The sequence below is a fragment of the Carcharodon carcharias genome, chromosome 36, assembly GCF_017639515.1.
Source record: "Carcharodon carcharias isolate sCarCar2 chromosome 36, sCarCar2.pri, whole genome shotgun sequence".
Lineage (NCBI taxonomy): Eukaryota > Metazoa > Chordata > Chondrichthyes > Lamniformes > Lamnidae > Carcharodon > Carcharodon carcharias.
Genome location: NC_054502.1, coordinates 2,157,686 through 2,181,474, shown reverse-complemented (window position 1 = coordinate 2,181,474; position 23,789 = coordinate 2,157,686). Strand labels below are relative to the sequence as shown.

At 43.9% G+C, this 23,789-nt stretch overlaps 1 protein-coding gene across 2 annotated transcripts in view; it reads right to left on the bottom strand.

The window, feature by feature from the left end:
- The window catches only part of smad10a (SMAD family member 10a), a 114,888-nt gene that overhangs the window by 73,801 nt on the left and 17,298 nt on the right, over positions 1–23,789 (bottom strand). For both annotated transcript variants that reach the window (XM_041179689.1, XM_041179690.1), the window contains exons 2-3: positions 2,615–2,789; positions 1,250–1,270 (exon numbers count right to left, since the gene is read on the bottom strand). In XM_041179689.1, coding sequence (XP_041035623.1) covers positions 1,250–1,270; positions 2,615–2,789 — 196 coding nt within the window. The remainder of the gene's footprint in view (positions 1–1,249; positions 1,271–2,614; positions 2,790–23,789) is intronic.

Here is a 23,789-nt window from a genome sequence, read left to right as displayed (position 1 = left end):
TGTCTATTTCAACCTTGATAACACTGCCAACTCCACCCTTGCCTCAGCTCATCTGTTGCTGAAACCCTCATCCATGTCTTTGTTACCTCCAGACTTGGCTATTCCAACCGATTCCTGGCCCACCTCGTACATTCTATCCTCTATATAACTTGAGGCTAATGAAGACTTTTATCTGTGTCCATATGCACACCTCTCATTGACTCATCAGCCCTGTGCTTGCTGACCTACACTGACAAACGGTTAAACAACAGGTCAATTTTAAAATTCACAACCTTATTATCAAATCCTTCTGTGGTCTCGGCCATCCCTCTTATCTCTTGCAGGCCCACAAACCTGGTGGTGTGCTCTCAACTAATTCTGGTTTCAGCAACCTGGATTTTCACTGCTTCACCACTGGTGGCCATGTCTTCAAGTGTCCACACCTAAGCTCTGGAATCTCTCCTTTCTCCTTAACACATACCTCTTTGATCAAGCTTCTGGCCATCTGCTGTATTATAGCCTTCTGTGGCTTGGTGTCATGACACTCCTATGAATCGCCTTGGGACTTTGTATTATGTTAAGTGCTATATGAATACAAATTCTGGTTGCCAGTGACTGGCTAGCAGTGATCATTTCACTCGGTATTCTTTGATCTCATTGAATAGAAATCCATAGAAGTAACAACACAGAGATGGGTTATTCTACCCAAATTAACTGTCAGCCTTTACGCTCTGCACAGCCATTAACGTAGGTTGACTGAGAAATAATGGGGAGGTGGTGGTGCAGTGGTAATGCCACTGGACTAATAACCCAGAGACTTGGGGTCATGAGTTCAAATCCCGCCACGGCAGCTGGTGGAATTTAAATTCAATTAATTATTGAATTGAAAGCTAGTCAGTAATGAAATTATCAATCATTGATGGTTGTAAAAATCAATATCCTTCAGGGAAGGAAAATCTTCCATCCTTACTTGGCCTGGCCTACATGTGGCTCCAGACCAACAGCTGACTCTTAACTGCTGTCTGAAATGGCCTAGCAAGCCACTCAGTTCAAGGCCAATTAGGGATGGGCAACAAATGCTGGCCTTGCCAGTGACGCCCACATCCCATCAAAGAATAGAACAAAATCCACAGTGTTCTGCACAGTTATTCCACTGTCAATAAAAGCATAGCATAAGCATTCTCAGTACAGCAATAGGGCTTTAAAAAAAGATGTCTCAACACAGTTAACAAACAGTTTCAGGTTCATTCAAGTAATTTAAAATACTAACCTGTGTTCTGGAGACTGAGACCTGCAGAAGAGAAAAACAGACTTTTTAGTGTCTGCTGGACTCTTGAAGAAGAGAAAACAGCAGCGAGAAGGACAGCAGCGCATGCTTCCAGTCACCCAGCATCATCTGTGGGCAACAAGAGAGCAGTACTCCTGCAAGCCATGAAAAGACAGTCAATGGCCTATCCATCTCTATGGACCTCAGACAGGTACCAATGGGAAAAATGAAAATAATAAAATTACTGAACTGAAAGCCAATCTCTCGGTAAGACTGAATAAATTGTAAGTTTAAAAGAATATTTCAAGCAATCTTTAGAAAATATATTAGAATCCCTGATGAGAAATCAACTGTGGTATTTATTCCACAGCTACCAGATGCTCCACGTGTCCCTGAGATTCACCAGTGTCAACATCCTGGCGTCCTCCTGCAGCTGGTTTGAGGCCAACCTTGGGTGGTTGAGCCTGCCATCCCACCAAAGTTCCTGGGACAGGAGAATGCATCACCAAACTTATCCCAGGCAAGATGGTCTCTTTAGTTTCCCTTATTTACAGTTCACATTTCCTTCTTAAAAATGTGTTGGTTCTTACCTAATTGCTTCGAAAGGTAAACCCTCTTATTCCTTCAGTTACTGGTGTTCTGCTCTTTTACATTTAATGTTATAGGAACCGTCAAAATTTCCCTACATTGGGAGTTCTAGCTCATTCTATTGTCATCACTATGATGTTTAGTGTGTCTATTTGATTGGTGACCTTGTTCCAAGTTAAATACTTCTGAAATTCTGCTCTTGAACAACTTGATGAAACATCATCTTCACCTGGGAAACTCCAAAGCCTTTGTTGAGTCTTACACCATGCATTTCTAAACAAGCCATATTCACGGCTATCCAATTCCCTCTTAAATCAATATCTACACTGTGGTTGATCCCTCACCAACTTGGAAGTATCCCCCCTTCCTTCACTCATTCAACTATTTCAGTGATGATTCCACTCTACATTCAAGATCCTGTACAATCTTCTACATCTAGTTCAATCTTTCCCAGGGACTGAAAGCTATGCAGCTCTTATTTTATTCAGCTGTACATTCTACTCCTACAAAGTTTAAGCTTCTATAAATGTTTGCTTCTTGATGTCTGGTCTTCTCATCTAATTTTCTGAAACCTTGAATGCTTAGAATGAGACATGAAGAAAATGAGAGCATTGTATATCCAAATACTTATTTCTGAATGCAGAAACTCATTGGAGGCATTTGGAAGAGTTCCAGAAAATGTACAGGATGGGAATGAATAAGGTTAACAGTTTTAAAACTCTTGTGCTTTTCTGCTAATCATGAATTCTGCCGAAATTAATAATACACACCACCACTCACCAATCCCAGGTGATACAACCCTCTCATAATGGTATGGGTTGACACAGACACTGTCATACTTTAAGTCAAATGCAAACTGGCAGAACTTGGCATGCTTCAGCTCGTTCTTGTGTAAATCTGGCCATCGCCAGAGTCGGGCATAGATCACATGTGGGAAACCTTTCCTTCCGGCAACCTGAAATGCAAGCACAATTAGAATGCTCTCAACTCCCAATGTTATTTACCAAAATGATTTAACACATTTACTGTAAGGCTGAAATATTCCCTTCAATAGGGGAAACCCAGCACCTTCAGCATAAACTTGCACGAAGCTTGAGTTATACTGACCGTTTATTCACCGTGACTCCCTGCTACTGAACATGTAGGTATGTGAAAATTATTCTATTTATTGTCTGCCAAATTACCTTCAATGTCTACAGGTCTGAATGAATCTTTCAGTGCAGTAAAGAGAAATAACTTGAATTTTAAAGCACCTGATCCCATCCTCAAAACCTCCTAAAGTGCTCTTCAATCAATTCATTATTGAGGACATGCAAAATGCCTGAGGTGCCTTCCCTGACACAACAGTACAGGAGGAGATATTGGGGCTGTCATGCCTGTGCCAGTTCTTTGAAAGAACCAATTAGCCTTATTCCCCTGCTCTTTCCATATTCATCTGGAATGTTCTTTCTTTTTCAAGTATATATCCAATTCTCTTTAAAAATTACCAATTGAATGTGTTTCCACCATTATTGCAAGTGGTGCATTATGTAACTACCAGCACTGACCAAGAAAGTGAACATATGACCAATTCTTAGCTCTTCAAATAAAATCACAGGATCTCTTGTGTCCACCTGAGAAGGGAGATGTGATCTCATCACAAAGCCATCAACTCTAAGAGTGTGGCCTCTACATCGGGGAGACCAAACGCAGACTGGGTGACCGCTTTGTAGAACACCTTCGGTCTGCCTGCAAGCATGACCCAGGCCTTCCTGTCGTTTGCCATTTCAACACACCACCCTGCTCTCATGCCCACATGTCCGTTGTTGGCCTGCTGCAATGTTCCAGTGAAGCCCAACACAAACTGGAGGAACAGCACCTCATCTTCTGATCAGGCACCTTACAGCCTTCTGGACTTAACACTGAGTTCAGCAACTTCAGACCACGAATTCTCTCCTCCATCCTCACCCCCTTTTTTAATCCCCTTTCTTCTACATTCATTTTTATTTTTTTATCCACTTGTCCCGAACCCTGGCACTGTCTGCTAAAGGGTGGAGGGGAACTTGCAGTGGGAGGGAAAGGACCCAGTCATCGTGATCCATTAAGGTACCCATGACAGATAGAATGAAGAAAGAAGTTCTGCACAGTCAGTATGAGAAGCTAGACACCAAATTAAGGAGCAGAACCTTAAAGATAATAATCTCTGGGTTATGACCTGAGCCACATGCAAATTGGCATACGGTAAATAAGATTAGAAAAATGAATGCATGGCTCAAAGACTGGTGTGGGAGAAGTGAGTTGCGGTTCGTGAGGCACTCTGTACTGTTGGGACGGTCTAGACTTGAACTGTGCTGGGACCAGTGTTCTTTGGAGCTGCACAACTAGGGGAGTAAAGAGGGTTTTCAACTAAACAGTGGGGGCCAGGGTCAAATTTGGGAAAACGGAGTAAATCAAAGAGTAGAGAGACATGGCAAAGAGAGAAAGGGATTAATATGGGAAATGACAAATAGACCATGACAGGAAGGGATAGTGAGTACAAAGCTAACAGTACATCAGGTAAGGCTAAAGGTGACAAAAGTAATAAAAGGACCACGCTAAAGCCTCTGTATCTGAATGTATGTAGCATTCATAACAAAACAGATGAACTGAGAATGTAAAAGGAAATAAATAACTAGGATCTGAGAACCATTACAGAGGCATGGCTGCAGGATGACAAAGATTGGGACCTGAATATTGAAGGGTACACGACATTTAAGGACAGGAAGCAAGGAAAATGTAGAGGAATGGCTCTATTAATTAATGATGGCATTAACACAATAGAGAGAGATGACCTAAGTTCAGGAAACAAGGATGTAGAAGCAGTTTGGGTAGAGATGAGAAATGATAAAGGCATGAAGTCACTTGTGGGAGTGGCGTACAGGCCCCCTAACAATAACCACATTGTAGGGTACAGTATGAAAGAAGAAATAATGAGACCGTGTCAGAAAGGTATGGCGATAATCATGGGAGATTTTAATCATATATAGACTGGATAAATCAGATCAGAAAGGCAGCCTGGATGAGGAGTTCATACGGTATTTTAGGGATAGTTTCTTAGAACAGTACATTCTGGAGCCAACCAGATAGTAAGCTACACTAGATCTACATTTGTGCAACAAGACAGGATTAATTAATGATCTCATAATGAAGCTGCCCCTAGGTAGCAGCGATGAATTAATATGTTTGAATTTTACATTCAGTTTAAGGGAGAGAAGAGTGGACCTAAGACCAATATTTTAAACTTAAATAAGGGCAATTATGAGGGCATGAAAGCAGAGCTAGCTAAACTGATCTGCCAAATGAGGTTAAGGGGTAGGTCAATAGAGATACTGGCCAGAAATTTTCCGTCGGTGATTTGGGGGTGGGGCCCACTTGCTGACGGGAAAATGACACGGGATGACATCAGAGGAACCCCCAATGTCATCCCACCCCATTTAAATATTCAGGAAGGTGGGCAGACAGTGAAATCAGCTGTCCGCCCGCCGACCTGTCAATGGCCAATTGAGGCCATCGACAGGATAATTAAGCTAATTAAAGGCCCTGCCCGTCAAGCCTTAAGGCTGGTGGGCAGGCCAGGAGACCTGGCAGGAAGGAGAAAAAACATAAACCCTCATCCACTGGCGGGATGACGTTTCATGTCTGTTTAAAAAATCTTTAATAAAGTTTACGTAATATTTATTAACATGTCCCATCTCATGTGACATTGTCACATGAGGAAGACATGTTAATAATTTTTTTAGTTTGCTATTTTTGATGTTGTTTAGACTTTCACCGATCTCCCTAAAAGAACACTCAGTCTCAGGAAGCAGTGCGCTCAGCGCACTTTGACAATTGGGGAATCCCTCCACCCCCAGTACAGGAAGCGCATAGTGCTTCCCATTGGGCAGCCCGTTGGACAGGCCTTAATTGGCCCACCCACTCAAAATGGCGGTGCTGCCCATTTTGACGATGGAGTTCGGCTGCCCGGCTGCCGCAGAGCCGGTGGGTGCCGCCCGCCCACCCATCGAATATTCAAAACAGATACATCCCAACAAGAAAGAAAAGTTCCAAGGGGCTGATCCGCGATCACTAGTTAACTAAAAAAGTTAAAAGATGCATCAAACTTGAAGAAAATGCATGTAATTGCGCAAGAATGGGTGACAAGTCAGCAGACTGGACACAATATAAAGAACAACAAAGAAAGACTAAAATATTAATAAGAAGGGAAAAATTAGAGTAAGAGAGAAAGCTAGCTAGAAATATAAAAATAGATAGTAAGCGTTTTTATGGATATTTAAATAAAAAAGTGACAAGGTGAGCATTGGTCCTAGAGAAAGTGAGTCTGGGCAATCTGTAATGGAGAATGAGATGGCAGATGAATTGAACAGGTATGTTGCATTGCTCTTCCCTACAAACGACACAAGTAACATCCCAGAAATAGCTATAAATCAAGTCGTCTTCGGCTCAGTGTGGTTGAAAGTCTGAAATTGTGCTCATCACTTGGTACTTGGGTGTATACTCAGGAACCCACTGGAACAGAATCTCAGGAGATGAGGTTGAGCCCTGTGACATGGGGGAGTCATAGATGCCGTCCAAGTCTAGTAATTGATGAGGGCTGAAGATTCAAGGCGGCTGGTAACTCCATGCTGCGAGCCACTGGGGCAAAGGCACCCCTTTGGAGCAGTAGTACTCTGCTTGGCATGGCTGAAGAACTGAAATTGTGCTTGTGAGTTGGTGCTCGAGTAAAGACTTGGGAATCCAGAGGAACAGAATCTCAGAAAATAAGACTGAAACCCTGCGAAGTGGACCACTGTTGATGCCGTCCAAGTTAGAATTCTCTCCAAAAGTCGCTCCAAGGTAGGATCTTCAAGGGTGAAGATTGGAAACCCTTGTGAGAGAAGCAGAATTTGAGAGATTTGTTGACTCACACTGTTATCACTGTTATTGACTCCGAGCAGGTTGTTGAGAAATTGGTGGAATCTGTTTTGGCCACATTTGGCATTTATTGTGCAGTGTGGTGTGTTCGGCCACAGTTTGCCTGTTAATTCATATGTACCTCATGTTAACCCTGAATGTTAAGAGTGCAAGATAGATATTATAAAGTTTTTTATCTTTATGAACTTGTGTAGTAAAGTTTATTTTTGTTTGTTCCAAATCCGTAAAATCTTGCGGCTTTATTCACTTAGCAAGTGTCTTGAATCTCAAATGTTGTTTACTTTGAACAAAACATTACTGGTCCCAAACCAAATCTTACCAACAGCTTGGGGGTCTGGCCAGGGATCATAATACAGTGAAGATATGTCCGTGAGAACATTTTTTAAATCATACTGGGGTAGATGATAGAGAATGAGGGTTTTCAGCAAGAGGTGAGGATGGAACAAGGCAAGATGCTCAAAGGAGAAAGTGCCGGAGGGGTAGTGGGGTCAGGATAAAGTATGATTTGTCACACACACTGCAACAGCGCTACCAATCACAGCCTGCTAATTTGGATACCTAATTGTTCCTGTTCTGTCTTCTACATTTTCCTACCTAAGCCAGTAAGTTGCTCCCAATTCTGTCCACCCCATCCTGTTGAATGCCTTCTAAAGAAAATTGTTAAAATAAAAGCAATACGAGTGAATCTGTACTCAGAGTTGCAACACACAGATGAGTTTTTTCTATTTGTTCATGGGATGTGGGCATCACTGTAGCCACATCCCATGCCCATCCCTAATTGCCCTTGTTCAAGGGCATTTAAGAGTCAACCACATTGGTGAGAGTCTGGTGTCAGATGTGGGTCAGATCAGATAAGGACAGCAGATTTCCTTCCCTAAAGGACATCAGTGAACCAGACGGGTTTTTACAACAATCGGCAATGGTTTGACGGTCGTCATCAGACTTTTAATTCCAGATTTTTATTGGATTCAAATTTCACCATCTGCCGTGGTGGGATTCAAACCCAGGTCTCCAGTGCATTACCCTGAGTCTCTGGAATACTAGTCAGTGACAATACCACTGGGCCACCACCTCCCCAAGGAGGAGGAGGAGGAGCAGGAGCCAGAGCTTTTCCATGACTTGTTTTACAAGCACATCCTTTCTGAAGATGTGCTTATTTTAGATCCCGGTAACATTTTTCCTAAATTAAAAAGGGAAACAAATCTTCTAAAAAGAAAATGCCTGAAATCAAAGAGAGATCTATCTAGCTTTCGGGAAGCTGCTCCTGCCATCTACACTTTGTTTACATGAGACAGATCGACTGAATGGAAGTGACAGCCTTCATCAAGGATTACCATCAATGGGAGGTGGAAAAAGGAGAAGAGCAGTACTAAAACAGTACATCAAGCTCACTACATTCAAATATCTAGGTCAGCCACTATAAAAAATGGAAAGCCCATGTTCATCAAGAGGACAGATGTCAGGGCTGGAAATGTCTAATTTATTACCATCCATTACCAACATTCACATTCAAATCTGATGCAAAGTAAAGCAATTTCTGAACCGTGCCATCAAGCACAAAGCTTAGATACACTGCGCTTCCAGATCAGGTACTCATGTGTTAGCTAGAATTCGGGCATTCCGAGGTCAGAGATGGCATGCTTTAGATATGGAGTAAAGTTCCTTCTACTTTGCCTGCATAAAATACCTTAACCCTAACCTCTTAAACAGCACACCGGCTACATTGATGTAAAATGTCAGGTCCCCCAGAAACTATTCCCAAGGGCTCAGCCTTAGATCATTCAACACCACATTACTGGTAGTTATTGCTGTGGCCTCAACCACCAGGGTGTACACAAATACATGTGAAATACAACAATTGGGATAGGAATGTAATAATGGCTATGATGCTCTCCTAATCTGACAAGAGCCCTCACTGCTTCATAGACTTGCAATGTGGCATATCTTATCGAGAGGGACAGTAGCCTGACTCAGGTAGTTACTTCAAACTGATTTATTTACACCATTTACAATATATACAAGGTGGGCTACTGAGTAGGCACATATCACCTGAGTGCTGCCTGCTTGATCTGCTGTACAAAGTCTCTACCACGTCACTGCTGATGTCACTGATACAAAGTCATCTACATTACTTATTACGATACCTATTCCATTAAACCATTACGCTACTCATTGCTGCACATAATACTTTAACACTGAATAATATACAAGCACTAGATTCACTGAAAATAAAAGCGTGTAGAAGGATTGCAATTGCACAATCCCATTACAAAATCTACCGGTGTGGTTTTTATTTCAGCAATAAGAAAAAGTGGAAAGTAAAGAGAAATAATCTGTATCTCTCCTCAACTGAGTGATCTCATGATCCGTTCCTGGGTATCGTCATGATCAAGAGATGTCCTTCCATTTGAAGGGCAGGCATAATGTTGATTAGATTTGAGGCAACTAAGTTCTTAAACTGATCACAGGACAAATCTACTGTCCTTCTAAACATTTATCTTTTCGTTACAGAAAACACAAGAGGACTAATTTTAATTTAGTGCCTTAATTTTTTTCAAACATACACACAACTATATGAACACATTTCACAGAAACCCATTAGCATTTACGACAGCAGGAAATGGGCTAAAGAAAAGTCAGAAGTTTTTTTGATGATGAAATGATGATGATCAAAGGGAAAACCCTTCCAGTGGCAGGATTCACGCTGGACACAAAGGAGGATAGTTATGGTTGCCACAAGCCAAACTGCAGCCCAAGATTTTGCCAGAGAAGTAACTTTGGTCCAACCATCAATGACCATTCCTCCATAAGGTAAGCAGTAGAATATTCACTGATGATTCCATTGTTCAGTTCCATTCACAACTTCTCTGAAAAGGAAGCCGCTGGTGCCAACCCCCAGTCGTCAGCATCCTTCCATCTACATAAGATAACAATCATGCAGCAAATCAAATCCATTGGGGGTGGCTTCATATGGTGCACTTTTGCTGATGGCTGAAGAGACCAATCCACGAGAGGCAGGTTCTGCAACAAGTGCCAGATATGAAAGGGTTATCAGCTGTCGCCATGGGTGTTGTTTTCCGATTTGGTGCCTGTTGTCAAGCTGTTGATCATCATGGAGTGCATGCCAGCCCACTGGTCACCACTTCCATCTGCTAGTGTCTTCCAGTTGTGAAAATCAACATTTAGGGCCTTCTTACCACACTTGCAAGTGTCCTTGAAACAGAGCTTTGGGCATTCTACAGTTCTTCTGGCCTTGGTTACCTTGCTACTCGGGTATATGTCTGTGTTCCATCCTGCAAACATGCCAGAGCCAATACAGTATTCTCTGCTTGACGAGTGAAAACATATTTGGGACACTTGCCTTTAAGAGGACTGCCGCATTTGTGATTCCATGAGATGCCCAGAATGCGCCTCAAGCAGCGAAAATGAAAGTAGCTGAGCTTCCTTTCTTGATAGCTGTAAGTTGTTAGAGTTTCACAGCTCCACACAAGAACAAGATCCTCATAAACCAGAACCTTGCTCCCAAGAGCCAGCTTGATATTATTCCAGCACGTTTTGTCATTCAGCCAGAGGTGGCAGCTGCTTTCCCTACGCCTGTATCGAGTTCTGCGTCAAGAGACAGGTTGTCAGTCATCATGGACCCAAGGTAGCAGAATTTGCTAACATCTTTGTCACGACCGCATAGAAGATGCTTCCTCAAAGTGGTCTGTGAGCTAAGAATGTGTGCGCGTGTGCACACAATCCCCTTTTGTGAATGGTTCAACTTAAAACAACAGTGGCGAAGCTTCAATCTTTAACAAGATAAAGGCTAGTTTATTATAAAACTACAGCTAAAAGTTAATTCAGTACAAATGAGAAAGTTAACTGAAATACAGATACAAAAATTAAAAGCAGATAAAGATAAAAGACTATTTTTAAAGATGAAATTTCAAACCATTCTCTGAGACACTGTTGCAGGCCCGTTGAACAAAGAACAAAGAAAAGTACAGCACAGGAACAGGCCCTTCGGCCCTCCAAGCCTGCGCCGATTATATTGCCCGTCAACTAAAACATTTTGCACTTCCGGGATCCGTATCCCTCTATTCCCATCCTATTCATGTATTTGTCAAGCTGCCTCTTAAACACCACTATCGTACCTGCTTCCACCACCTCCTCTGGCAGCGAATTCCAGACATTCACCACCCTCTGCGTAAAAAACTTGCCCCGCACATCTCCTCTATAGTTTTCTCCTCTCATCTTAAATCTATGTCCCCAAGTAATTGACTCTTCCACCCAGGGAAAAAGCTTCCGACTATCTACTCTGTCCATGCCACTCAGAATTTTGTAAACTTCTATCAAGTCGCTCCTCAATCTCCGTCGCTCTAGTGACAACAATCCGAGTTTCTCCAACCTCTTCTCATAGCTAATAACCTCCAGACCAGGCAGCATCCTGGTAAACCTCCTCTGCATCCTTTCCAATGCCTCCATATCCTTCTGGTAATGTGGCGACCAGAATTGCACGCAATATTCCAAGTGTGGCCTAACCAAGGCTCTATGCAGCTGCAGCATGACTTCCCAGCTTTTATACTCAATACCCCTGCCAATGAAGGTAAGCATGCCGCCATATGCCTTCCTGACTACCTTATCCACCTGCGTTGCTACTTTGTGACCTGTCGACCTGTACACCCAGATCCCTCTGCCCGTCAATGCACTTAAGCGTTCTGTCATTTACTGTATAATTCCTGCCTGTATTAGATCTTCCAAAATGCATTACCTCGCATTTGTCCGTATTAAACTCCATCTGCCATTTCTCCGCCCAAGTCTCCAACCGATCTATATCCCATTGTATCCTTTGACAATCCTCATTATCTGCAACTCCTCCAACCTTAGTGTCGTCTGCAAACTTACTAATTAGCCCAGTTATATTTTCCTCCAAATCATTTATGTATACTACAAACAGCAAAGTCCACAGCACTGATCCCTGCGGAACTCCACTAGTCACAGCTCTCCATTCCGAAAAGCACCCTTCCACTGCTACCCTCTGTCTTCTATGACCAAGCCAATTCTGTATCCATCCTGCCAGCTCACCTCTGATCCCGTGCGACTTTACCTTCTGTACCAGTCTGCCATGACGGACCTTGTCAAAGGCCTGACTGAAATCCATGTATATAACATCCACTGCCCTTCCATTGCCGATCATCTTTGTCACTTCCTCAAAAAACTCGATCAAGTTATCGAGACACGACCTCCCCTTCACAAAACCATGCTGTCTCTCACTAATACGCCCATTTGCTTCCAAATGGTAGTAAATCCTGTCACGAAGAATCTTCTCCAATAATTTCCCTACCACTGGTGTAAGGCTCACCGGCCTGTAATTTCCTGGATTATCCCTGCTACCCTTCTTAAACAATGGAACAACATTGGCCATTCTCCAGTCCTCTGGGACCTCACCCGTAGCCAGTGAGGATACAAAGATTTCTGTCAAGGCCCCAGCAATCTCCTCCCTTGCCTCCCTCAGTACTCTGGGGTAGATCCCATCTGGCCCTGGGGACTTATCCACCTTAATCTTCTTCAACACCTCCTCTTTTTTGATCTCAACATGATCCAGGCTATCTACACACTTGTCCCTAGAAAAATTGACCGCTGAGTCCTTCTCTTTGGTGAATACTGATGAGAAGTATTCATTTCTTCTGGCTCCACACACACAATCCCACCTCTGTCCCTGAGTGGGCCTACCCTTTCCCTGGCTACCCTCTTGCTTTTTACATATGTATAAAAGGCCTTGGGACTTTCCTTAACCCTGGTTGCCAGTGACTTTTCATGACCCCTTTTAGCCCTCCTGACTCCTTGCTTAAGTTTCTTCCTATTTTCTTTGCATTCTCCACGGGCTTCATCTGTTCCTAGCCTTCTAGCTCTTACGGATGCTTCCCTTTTCTTTTTGACTAATCTCACAATATCCTTCGTTATCCAAGGTTCCTGAAACTTGCCCTGCTTATCCTTCATCCTGGCAGGAACATGCCAGTCCTGAATTCTTATCAGCTGATGTTTGAAAGCCCCCCACATGTCAGTTGTTGATTTGCCCTCAAACATCCACCTCCGGTCTAGATTCCTCAGTTCCTGCCTAATATTGTTATAATTAGTCTTCCCCCAATTAAACACCTTAACCCGAGGACTCCTGTTATCCTTATCCACCAGTACCTTGAAACTTACTGAATTATGGTCACTTTTCCTGAAATGCTCTCCTACTGAAACTTCGACCACCTGGCCGGGTTCATTCCCTAATACCAGGTCCAGTATTGCCCCTTCCCTAGTTGGATTATCTACATATTGTCTCAGGAAGCCCTCCTGGATACACCTTCTGCATACAAATACAAATTCTGCACCATCCAAATCCCTAGCACTAAGTGATTCCCAGTCAATATAGGGAAGGTTAAAATTACCCACCACAACAACCCTATTGCTTTTACATCTTTCCAAAATCTGCCTACATAACTGTTCCTCAATCTCCCGCCAGCAATTGGGAGGCCTATTGTTAAACCCCCAACATTGTGACTGCACCCTTCCTATTCCGGAGCTCTACCCATATTGCCTCGCTGCATGAGCCCTCTGAGGTGTCCTCCTGTAGTACAGCTGTGATATTCCCCTTAACCAGCAGCGCAACTTCCCCACCTCTTCCACATCCCTCTCTATCTTGCTTTAATTCCTTCTACTCAAAGTGAAAGGGTTGAAACTTGAGATTTGGTTTAGAAGCTATGATGGCTTTTGCAGTCGAAAGTCAGGGTTTACTTTTGTCGATGGACTCAGCAGGTACAGCAGCTTTGGGATGTGAGTGAAGGTCCTGTTTCTTTACTGATCTGCCAGTGTGATACTTGATGGCTGCCTGGATTCCTTTACAGCAGAACAAGTGATGATTTCTGGGCAACTTCTACTGTGGCTCCTAGTGGTTGAGAGAAATCCAGTTCTCATGCTGTTCACAGCTAGTTCAGCTGAGAGCTGTGGGCTGGAATGGTCTTCCAGAGATCTTATCAGTTCTCTGCACAAAATGACTGTTCTCAGCCAGGCTTATACAGTTCAAAACTCAAAATGGAAGCTACATCAAACTGTCAAGTCATGCTTCCATATTAGGTAAAAACAAAAAAACTGCGGATGCTGGAAATCCAAAACAAAAACAGAATTACCTGGAAAAACTCAGCAGGTCTGGCAGCATCGGCGGAGAAGAAAAGAGTTGACGTTTCGAGTCCTCATGACCCTTCGACAGAACTTGAGTTCTGGACTCGAACTCAAGTTCTGTCGAAGGGTCATGAGGACTCGAAACGTCAACTCTTTTCTTCTCCGCCGATGCTGCCAGACCTGCTGAGTTTTTCCAGGTAATTCTGTTTTTGTTTTCTTCCATATTAGGTATTCAGTTAGCCAAGGTCTGGGACATAGTCCCAGTCATTGTCTTTTAGCCCAGGCCTAGGTAATTAACCTTTTAAATGTCTCAGCCATTAACATGAATGACTCCCATTCTTCCAGATTTGGTGAGATAGGGAAGAGCTATTCACACCTCCAGGCAAGTCACTGTCGAGTTTCTGTTTATCCTTGTGGAAATGTGCACTGAATTTCAAATGTCTTGATTATGTGCACTTTCAATCCGTTTGGAGCCTTCTAAAAGCTTGACAAACACTGCAGTTGTAAAAGATCAACTGACCTTTGACAACCATTTTTTAAGCTCCTTTTGTGTCCATTTAAAAGGTTAATTACAAAATCTATAACATCACAACTACCTGTCTGTGACAACTTCCAGCAAGGTGTTATTTAGAATGATCAAAGGCAGCGATGTGACACCCTGTCCCATAACCAGTTTTCTTAGCATTTATAGCAAGGGAGAACAAGTTTCAGGCATGGGAGAGAAAATCCATGAGTCTTTGTAGCCGAGTTTCTGAATGAGCGATTAACACAGAATCATCAGGCTAGAAATGTTCTCTGATCAAGACATGCTGTATTTCTGTCTTTGCTTTTAGTCTGGACAGATTGTAGGCCTAGTCGTCTGACCTGGCATGTAGGTAAACTGTTTCCATATCTGCAGGCAAGGCAAAAGTCAGCAGCATGAAGGAGAAAATACTAAAGTGGAGCTAGGACACAGCCCTGTTGTACTTCATTCTTCACTCAAACTGCCAGAAGTGGTGCTGTCAAACTGCACAGTACAGCGCAGTACTGGCTGAGGAGCTGTAGTGGGCAGCAAAATTTCCCCAAAATCTTATAGTCATGCCCTTTTGACAATGTTGAATGACTTAGTGGGATCTATAAAAGCAAGATAAAAAGCTATATCCTGTTCTCTACACGTCTTGTGTAGCTTGCTTATGGAGATGAGGTTGTCCACTATAGATGCTAAGGAGCAAGATGCCTCTTGCAGTCTCCTGCGTCACCTTTGTTTCTGCTTAATGTGACGTGGAATGGATCTAACAGAGGAGAAGGATGTAATGAAGGTGCGGCAGTAGATGGGACTTGCCTTGCTTGAGCAGCTCGACTGGAATTTCATCCTTGCCAGGTGCCTGCTTGCTAAGCAATCAATGGCCTTTTTGAACTTGAGTGATGTAACTCAACACGACAGGAAGCTATGGGAGAGTATCAAACACAGATAGGGAGGTGTTCGTCTTATAGGAGCACAGCTCACAGTAGTGTTCAAAGCAGTGGGACATCCATCTACTTCTTTGGCAAACACTTTACCATATGCCAATTTCAGGGGAGCAACTGTGGTGATCATAGGACCAAGTGCCCTCTTGATCACATCATGCATAGCACTTAGATTTCCAATGCCACAGGCAGCTTGAACTTCTTGACATAGGTTGACCCAGTGTTTATTTGCACAATATCTCCCCTTTCACACAAATGCCTTTGCTACTCTCAAGTCACGCAGTGTTCCAGTTGTTAGATGTGTTCTGCATAAGGTACACTTTGCTTTTCGCTTCAATGACAGATGTCATTTCTGCTGAGTGTGTCTCAAACCAGTCTTTGTTGTGGGTTCCGCCTTTATCAAATGATTGAACTCCGTGACTTCCAATATCAACATCGGCTTTTCCAGGTAAGCTTCAGTGGATAGCAAAGTCTTGAATGCCAATGCAAAGTGCTGATATGTGTCGTTATTTCTTGTACTAAGGATGTTGATGCATGGTGGGCCAGTGTGTTTGGAGCTGTGAAACACTCTGCTGCTGACAAGAGTGGCCGATGTCTCAATCCGCGCTGGGATAGGTACGTGTGTACGCTGGGGAGGTCGCGTTTTCTGGTGATAATCAGATCAAGTTGGCACCAATGGCCAGATCTTGGTTGACGCCAGGACACCTTGTGGGTGATGTTTGCTCTAAAACATAATGTTTGTGATGCAGAGTTCATTCAGGGCACAAAGCTCAAGAAGCCATTGTCCATCGTCATTGATCTTGCCATGATTACCAAGACACATTGGCCATGAATCTTTAACCAATCCAACATATGCACTGAAACACGGTCAGCTCCTTTCACCAGTCCTCTGATAATGAAGTGGCCCATAGCAGGGTGTGACACACACAGACTGACAAATGGCAGGTAACATTCCTGTCATATGACTCTGGTTAATGACCACCCGGATCAAAAGCAAATTCAGTCATCTACCTTTGACTTTCCAACAGCTCCATCATTAATATCTTGGAGGTTGCTATTGATTAAAATCAGACTATTCGAATCAACAACCTGACTGCAAAGAGCAGGAAGGAGGCTGGGTTCTCTGCAATGCATGGCTCGCTCTCTGATCCCCTCAAAATCCTCTCCACTGTCTACAAACATCAAGTCAGGAGTGTGATGGAGCACTTGTCACTCACTTGGATGGATGCAGCCACAATGTCAATCAAATTTGACACAATTCAGGCAAGTTTGAAGTGTCTGTATACTCTGGGCCAGTGTGAACAATTTACAGGAGGCACTGCAGCAACAGCACTGCCCTCTCCTGTCATCCCTAAGACTGGGAAGAACAGCAACATCAATGTCATGGGAACACAATCATTTCCAAATCATTCACCATCCTGGTTTGGGGCACATATTAGCACTCCGCTGAAATTCGCCATCAAGCACCATGATGGAGGCACTATCACAATAAAGACTGCAGCAATACAATAAGATGGCCCACCATCTTCCAAAGGTCATCAGGAGTGAGCAATAAAGGAGGCCTCATCAGCCTTACCCAGCTCCCAAGAATAACATCTTAAAAATACTTTACCCAATGATCAGTAACTGCCAGATCCCATTCATGGCCTGTATTCAGTTAGCTGATATATGTGAATGTAATAGAGCACTGTAAAAGGCTGCAGTGCCCTTGGGCTACTGAGAGGAAGGTTGGGATGGTTTTGCACTCCTGATTACTATCCAGCTGGAAAGTCTAGATGCTTCCAAATGTTGGGCAAGGAAAGGATCAGGCTTGACTGATGCCTTGTCAGCAAATTTTGCCATTTATTTTTGTCTTGAGCTGATGCGCCTGTTTTGGCGATGAAATGAAGTGCTCACAGAATCCAGACTTCTAGTAAGAACCAGCCCATTTAGGGCAGAAGAGGGGACAGTTAAGATTTTGTTTACCATAACTTTTCAAAGTGCTTTAAATCTATAGTGACAAACTAGGATCACCTATATTTGTTGCACCATGTTTAAAATTGCCAGGGTACATGAATACAGCAGCAAATAATGAAACTCAGATAAATAGGCAAATGACCCAACTAGCTGTGAGCAAATTGGTACGGCAAGAGTTAACAAAAGCATGGAGAAGAAAAAGATTTCAGCCGATTATCTGAGTACGTTAATGACATGAAACTTAGGGCCCTGGACATTCCTTTAGCCAGTCTCCACTCTGAAATATGACACTCACTCTTCATCTTCACTGACCCTAGTGACCCCACTCAGGGCTTTTTGTTTATTCCATTGTGGTGAAATGTCAAAACTTATCGAGTCACGCCGGCTGCACTGGCGCCGCTGTGCAATGTACACCGGCTCCATCTCATCAGCACATTATATCTAGAGTACAAAGCCCCCACACAGACACTGCACCAAGCAGCTCTCACCATTCACAGCCTTAATCTTACTAGCATATTTTACCAGGACACGGAACACACACAAACAAAACTCCACTTTTTGACTCAGCTCTGAGCTGATCTTATTTTTGTCAGAGACACTACGTCGATGGAGCATGTAGCTCATCTTTAAAATAAATTAACACACACACACAATGGCAATAACAAGGACAACAGCATATCGAAATGCCTAAGCTTTAAGAGCAGTTTGATGCTTGCAGTCTCTTTCTTCCTTTGTCTTTCTCAATCTCTACGTCCCTCCCATCACCCACGTTTCAATTTTTCTTCCTCCTCCCCTTCATCTCACCCCACGGTTTCCTCCCCCAACCCCCCCTTCAGGCTCTTCCTTAACTCACGACCCTCTTCTCCTTCCCCATGCCCCAATCATGTTCTTCCCCTTCATATTTCTACTTCACTGCCTTTCTTCTTCTCCTCATAAGGCTCCTTCACCTCTCTTTCTCCCCTGCCCTCAAGTTTCTTGTTCCTCTTCTCCCTGCAACTTGACCCCTGACACCTTTTCACCACTGAGAAATACCCTTCCGCAAAGCATCTCTCTTCCCTCTGCACCGGGATTTTATCCAACCTATCTAAAAAGGGACCCAATATGATTCTTGTTCTGCGCAGTTCACTTGGTCCTTTCAATTGCATCTACACTTAATTTTGGAGAATCATATTGAGGTAAGGTTTTTGTGTGGAAAGAAGGTGGTGGGGCAGGTTAGATGGAGCACCTGGACTTTATCTACCCACCATATTGAAAACAATTCTCAAGAAATTGGGGTAATTTCTTACCTGAAAAGGGGGAATCTGATAAAATTCTAAATGATGAAAGATAAACAATGAAAGATTCTCTCAGCCAGTTTATTAATCAAATCAATAGACACAAATTCCTGACAAGAAGAATGGAAAGAAGAATTGAAGACTTACCACAGGAAAGTTAGGATAAAATGCTTTCCCACAAGTGGCTATTCATGCAGGGGATTATGCTAATTTCCTTTTGAATGATGCTTTAGATATTTGGAGAAGAAATATGGAGAAAGGGCAGCTCCAATTGAAAAACTAGCACCAGAATAAAGACAAAGGTCTCAATGACTGCCAGTGCTGTAATTTCTGATGCCATAAAGTGCAACTTTTCACCGTGTGGGATTACTGATGGAGATTCTTTGCTCCATGTATGCTTGTTAATGAAATCTCTTGCTTAGTGTATGCTTGCTAATGCATTCTGCTAATTCTGTTTTTGTTGTTAATGCAGTGGCCTTGCTCTGTGTATTTGTTAATGCAGTGGTCTTGCTTGGTTTGTTTTGGTGCAGTTCCACAGCTGTGTGTATTTATTAATACAAGCCAATTTCAGCGATGAACGCTGGAATTCACACATGCATGTGGATGGCTCGTGAGGACAGGACAGGACAAGATCAGGTTTGCTGCAAAGCCTCCACTGGGCTACCGCAAGAAGTGCAGCCACTTGGATCATAAATGTCAGTATCCTCATAACCCTCAAAATATACCAACAACCTCAGGTGAGCAAGAAGAAGAAAATTTGTACTGAGAATAAACAAAGCCAAGCCCTGCCTGGCAAGTGCAACTCACTTTAGCTGATGGTGCATTTACAGCCTTGCTCAAAACATGGCTAAAAGAGTTGAAATCAAGAGGGGAGAGTAGCGACCCTTGACATCAAGGCAGCATGTGTCAGAGTGTGACATCAAGGAGCCCTAGCAAAACTGGAGTCAATGGGAATCAACAGAAAAGCTCTCCATTGGTTAGAGTCTCACCCACCACAAAGGCAGATGGTTATGGTTCTCAGAGGCCAATCATCTCAGTCCCAGGACCTGACCCTGAGGGGATCCTGCAGCAATGTCCTGGAACCAACCAGCTTCAGTTGTTTCATCAATGACCTTCTCTCCATCATAAGGTCAGAAATGGGAATGCTTGTCAATGATTGCACAATGTTCAGCACCATTTGCGACTCCTCAGATACTGAAGCAGTTTCCAGCAAGACCTGGACAACTTTCAGGCTTACGCTGATGTGTGGCACAAATGTTATTTACCACTTAAGTGTCAGGCAATGACCATCCCCATCTCCCCAAGACATTCAATGGTCACATCATCGCTGAATTCCCCATTATCAACATCCTTGGGGTTTACCATTGACCAGGCACTGAATTAGACTAGCCGCATAAATACTGTAGCTACAGAAGGTGAGAGGCTGAGAATTTTGCAGTGTGTAACCTCCAGACTCCCCAAAGCCTGTCCACCATCTACAAGGCATAATGCTGAGTGTGACGGAATATTAAACACTCGTCTGGATGAGTGCAGCTCCAACAACACTCAAGAAGCTTAACACCAGCCAAGACAAAGCAGCCCGCTTGATTGGCACCCCACCCACCACCATAAACGTTCACTCCCCCCACCATGGATGCACAGTAGCAGCAGTGTGTACCATCTACAGGATGTACTGCAGCAACTCACCAAGGCTCCTTCAACAGCACCTTCCAAACCCATGACCTCCACCACTTAAGGCAACGGCAGATGCATGGAAACACTGTCAACTGCAAGTTCTCTTCCAAGACACATGCCATTCTGACTTGGAACAATATCACTATTCCCTGTCACTGGGTCAAAATCCCAGAACTCCCTCCCTAATAACACTGTGGCTGTATTACACCGCATGGACTGCAGCATCACCACCTTCTCATGGACAATTAGAGATAGGCAACAAAAGCTGGTCTAGCCATCGATGCCCAGATCCTGTGGAAATATATTTAAAAAACTTCTCGGGCACATGTGCCTCACAGCAGTGGATGGTCTATTTACTCCCCTGGTGAGTGTGCCTCATAGCAGTGGATGGTCTATTTACTCCTTTGGCGAGTGCGGTTCTACTGCAGTGGACAGTCTATTTACTCCTCTGGCGCGTGCGGTTCTACTGCAGTGGACAGTCTATTTACTCCTCTGGCGAGTGCAGTTCTACTGCAGTGGACAGTCTATTTACTCCTCTGGCGAGTGCGGTTCTACTGCAGTGGACAGTCTATTTACTCCTCTGGCGCGTGCGGTTCTACTGCAGTGGACAGTCTATTTACTCCCCTGGTGAGTGCGGTTCTACTGCAGTGGACAGTCTATTTACTCCTCTGGCGAGTGCGGTTCCACTGCATTGGATGGTCTATTTACTCCTCTGGCGAGTGCGGTTCCACTGCAGTGGATGGTCTATTTACTCCTCTGGCGAGTGCGGTTCCACTGCAGTGGATGGTCTATTTACTCCTCTGGCGAGTGCGGTTCTACTGCAGTGAATGGCCTATTTACTCCTCTGGTGAGTGTGCCTCACTGCAGCGGATGGTCTATTTACTCCTCTGGCGAGTACAGTTCCACTGCATTGGATGGTCTATTTACTCCTCTGGCGAGTGCGGTTCCACTGCAGTGGATGGTCTATTTACTCTCTGGCGAGTGCGATTCCACTGTAGTGGACGGTCTATTTACTCCCCTGGTGAGTGTGCATCACCGCAATTGATGGTCTATTTACTCCCCTGGTGAGTGTGCCTCACCGCAATTGATGGTCTATTTACTGCCCTGGCGAGTGTGGCTCACAGCAGTGGATGGTCTATTTACTCCTCTGGCGAGTGTGCCTCACCACAGTGGATGGTCTATTTACTCTCCTGGCGAGTGTGGTTCTACTGCAGTGGATGGTCTCTTTACTCCCCTGGCGAGTGTGGCTCTACTGCAGTGGATGGTCTCTTTACTCCCCTGGCGAGTGTGGTTCTACTGCAGTGGATGGTCTCTTTACTCCCCTGGCGAGTATGGTTCTACTGCAGTGGATGGTCTCTTTACTCCCCTGGCGAGTGTGGTTCTACTGCAGTGGATGGTCTCTTTACTCCCCTGGCGAGTGCGGTTCTACTGCAGTGGATGGTCTCTTTACTCCCCTGGCGAGTGTGGTTCTACTGCAGTGGATGGTCTCTTTACTCCCCTGGCGAGTGTGGTTCTACTGCAGTGGATGGTCTATTTACTCCCCTGGCGAGTGTGGTTCTACTGCAGTGGATGGTCTATTTACTCCCTTGGCGAGTGTGGCTCACAGCAGTGGATGGTCTATTTACTCCTCTGGCGAGTGTGGTTCTACTGCAGTGGATGGTCTATTTACTCCCCTGGTGAGCATGCCTCACAGCAGTGGATGGTCTATTTACTCCTCTGGCGAGTGCAGTTCCACTGTAGTGGATGGTCTATTTACTTCTCTGGCGAGTGCGGTTCCACTGCAGTGGATGGTCTATTTACTCCTCTGGCGAGTGCAGTTCCACTGTAGTGGATGGTCTATTTACTCCTCTGGCGAGTGCAGTTCCACTGTAGTGGATGGTGCATTTGTTCACCAAAACTTCAAGGGAAGTCATTTTTTACACTTTCAATGTTTTGTCAGAACTTGGCACTCATTCAAGACACAGATTACTCGGCGTTTATGTCATTGTAGGAATAAATATTGTAGGTAGCCCAAGTCATGGGAACTGTGGAAGTGGGGGAGCCACTTTGATGAGGTTACAGTTTTGCAGCTTTGCCTGTTTTTCATTTCTCTGCAGGGTCAGTGAACCTGAAACTCCCTTTAATCCCACCAAATCCATGTTGCCTTTTGAAAAGCTTTGTGTTCCATCAGCTCCTCCCTGAAGGACTGGACGCCACAATGCTCCAGACAAAACAGTCTTCCCCTCTCAGCTGGTTCCTAACACAAGGCCAGCATAACTCATTGCACTCTCACATGCAACAAGCTGTGGGAGCGAGGGTGGAAACTGTGTCCAGTTACTAAAATCTCCTGATACAAGGTCAGAACAGTAAAAACCACAAAAAAGCCTAACCCTCCAGTCAGCCAGTCCTGAGAAATCCTTTGATCATATTCAGCATAGCTAAACCCTGAAAAAGTGCACTGCTTTCCATAGTAAAGGTTGTATTTACATCAGGGCCTGGTATCAGCACAAGTAAATTGAATAACATTTTCTATTCTAAGCCTGGGTCCAGGTATCCAGCAGATATATTTCCTATGGGGAGGTGGGGGGGAGGAAATGGTTAAACAGCAACTTCTCAGCAATAATCCAGGCACTCTGTAGGATTGCAAAAATCCTCACACATTTTACAGTCTCAAATAACAAAAATTCTCAAGGAATTGATTTGACCCACTCACCAGTCAGCGAAGGCTTTGCTCAGCTGACTTTACTGAACCACAGTTCTAATCAATTTACACAGCTCCATTTATAAGCACCAAAGTCCTGATAAAGGCACACAGTTTCTCTCCAGTGCAATGACTGTGTGCTGCTGTTGAAGCTCTGATCAGTCCAAGTAGGAAGCAATAACCGCCAGTACCAGGCTGGCCGCATGCATAGGATTATAATCGGATAGGGCACAGAAACAGGCTATTCGGCCCAACGAGTCCATGGTGTTTGTGCTCCACTCGAGCCTCCTCCCATCTTTTCTCATCTAATCTACCATCATAACTGTCTATTCTCCCCTCCCTCATCTCCTTGTCTAGTTTTGCCTTAAATACATTTGTACTATTCGCTTCAACCATTCCCACTGATAGGAAGTTCCATATTCTGACTACCCTTTGGGTAAGGAAGTTTCTTCTAATTTCCCTGTTGGGTTTCTCAGTGACTATCTAATGTTAATGACCTCTAGTTACACTCTTCCCCATAAGATAAAACGTCCTGTCTGTATCCACTCTATTGAAACCTTTCATAATTTCAAGAGAGGCGACCCAGTCTGTCAATCATTTCCTGATATGTATACCCACATATTTCTGGTGGGCATCCTTGTAAATCATCTGTGTACCCTCTCCAACGTCTCTAGAACCTTTTTATAATATGGTAGAGTACTGTGTGCAATTCTGGTCAAGTGTGGTTGAACCAAGGTTTGATATAGGTTGAATTTGGCATCAGTACAGTATGGGGTGGGTATCACTGTCATATACAATTTAAAGAAGCAGAAAGACCAACTGCTGAAATTTCATATTGAAAATG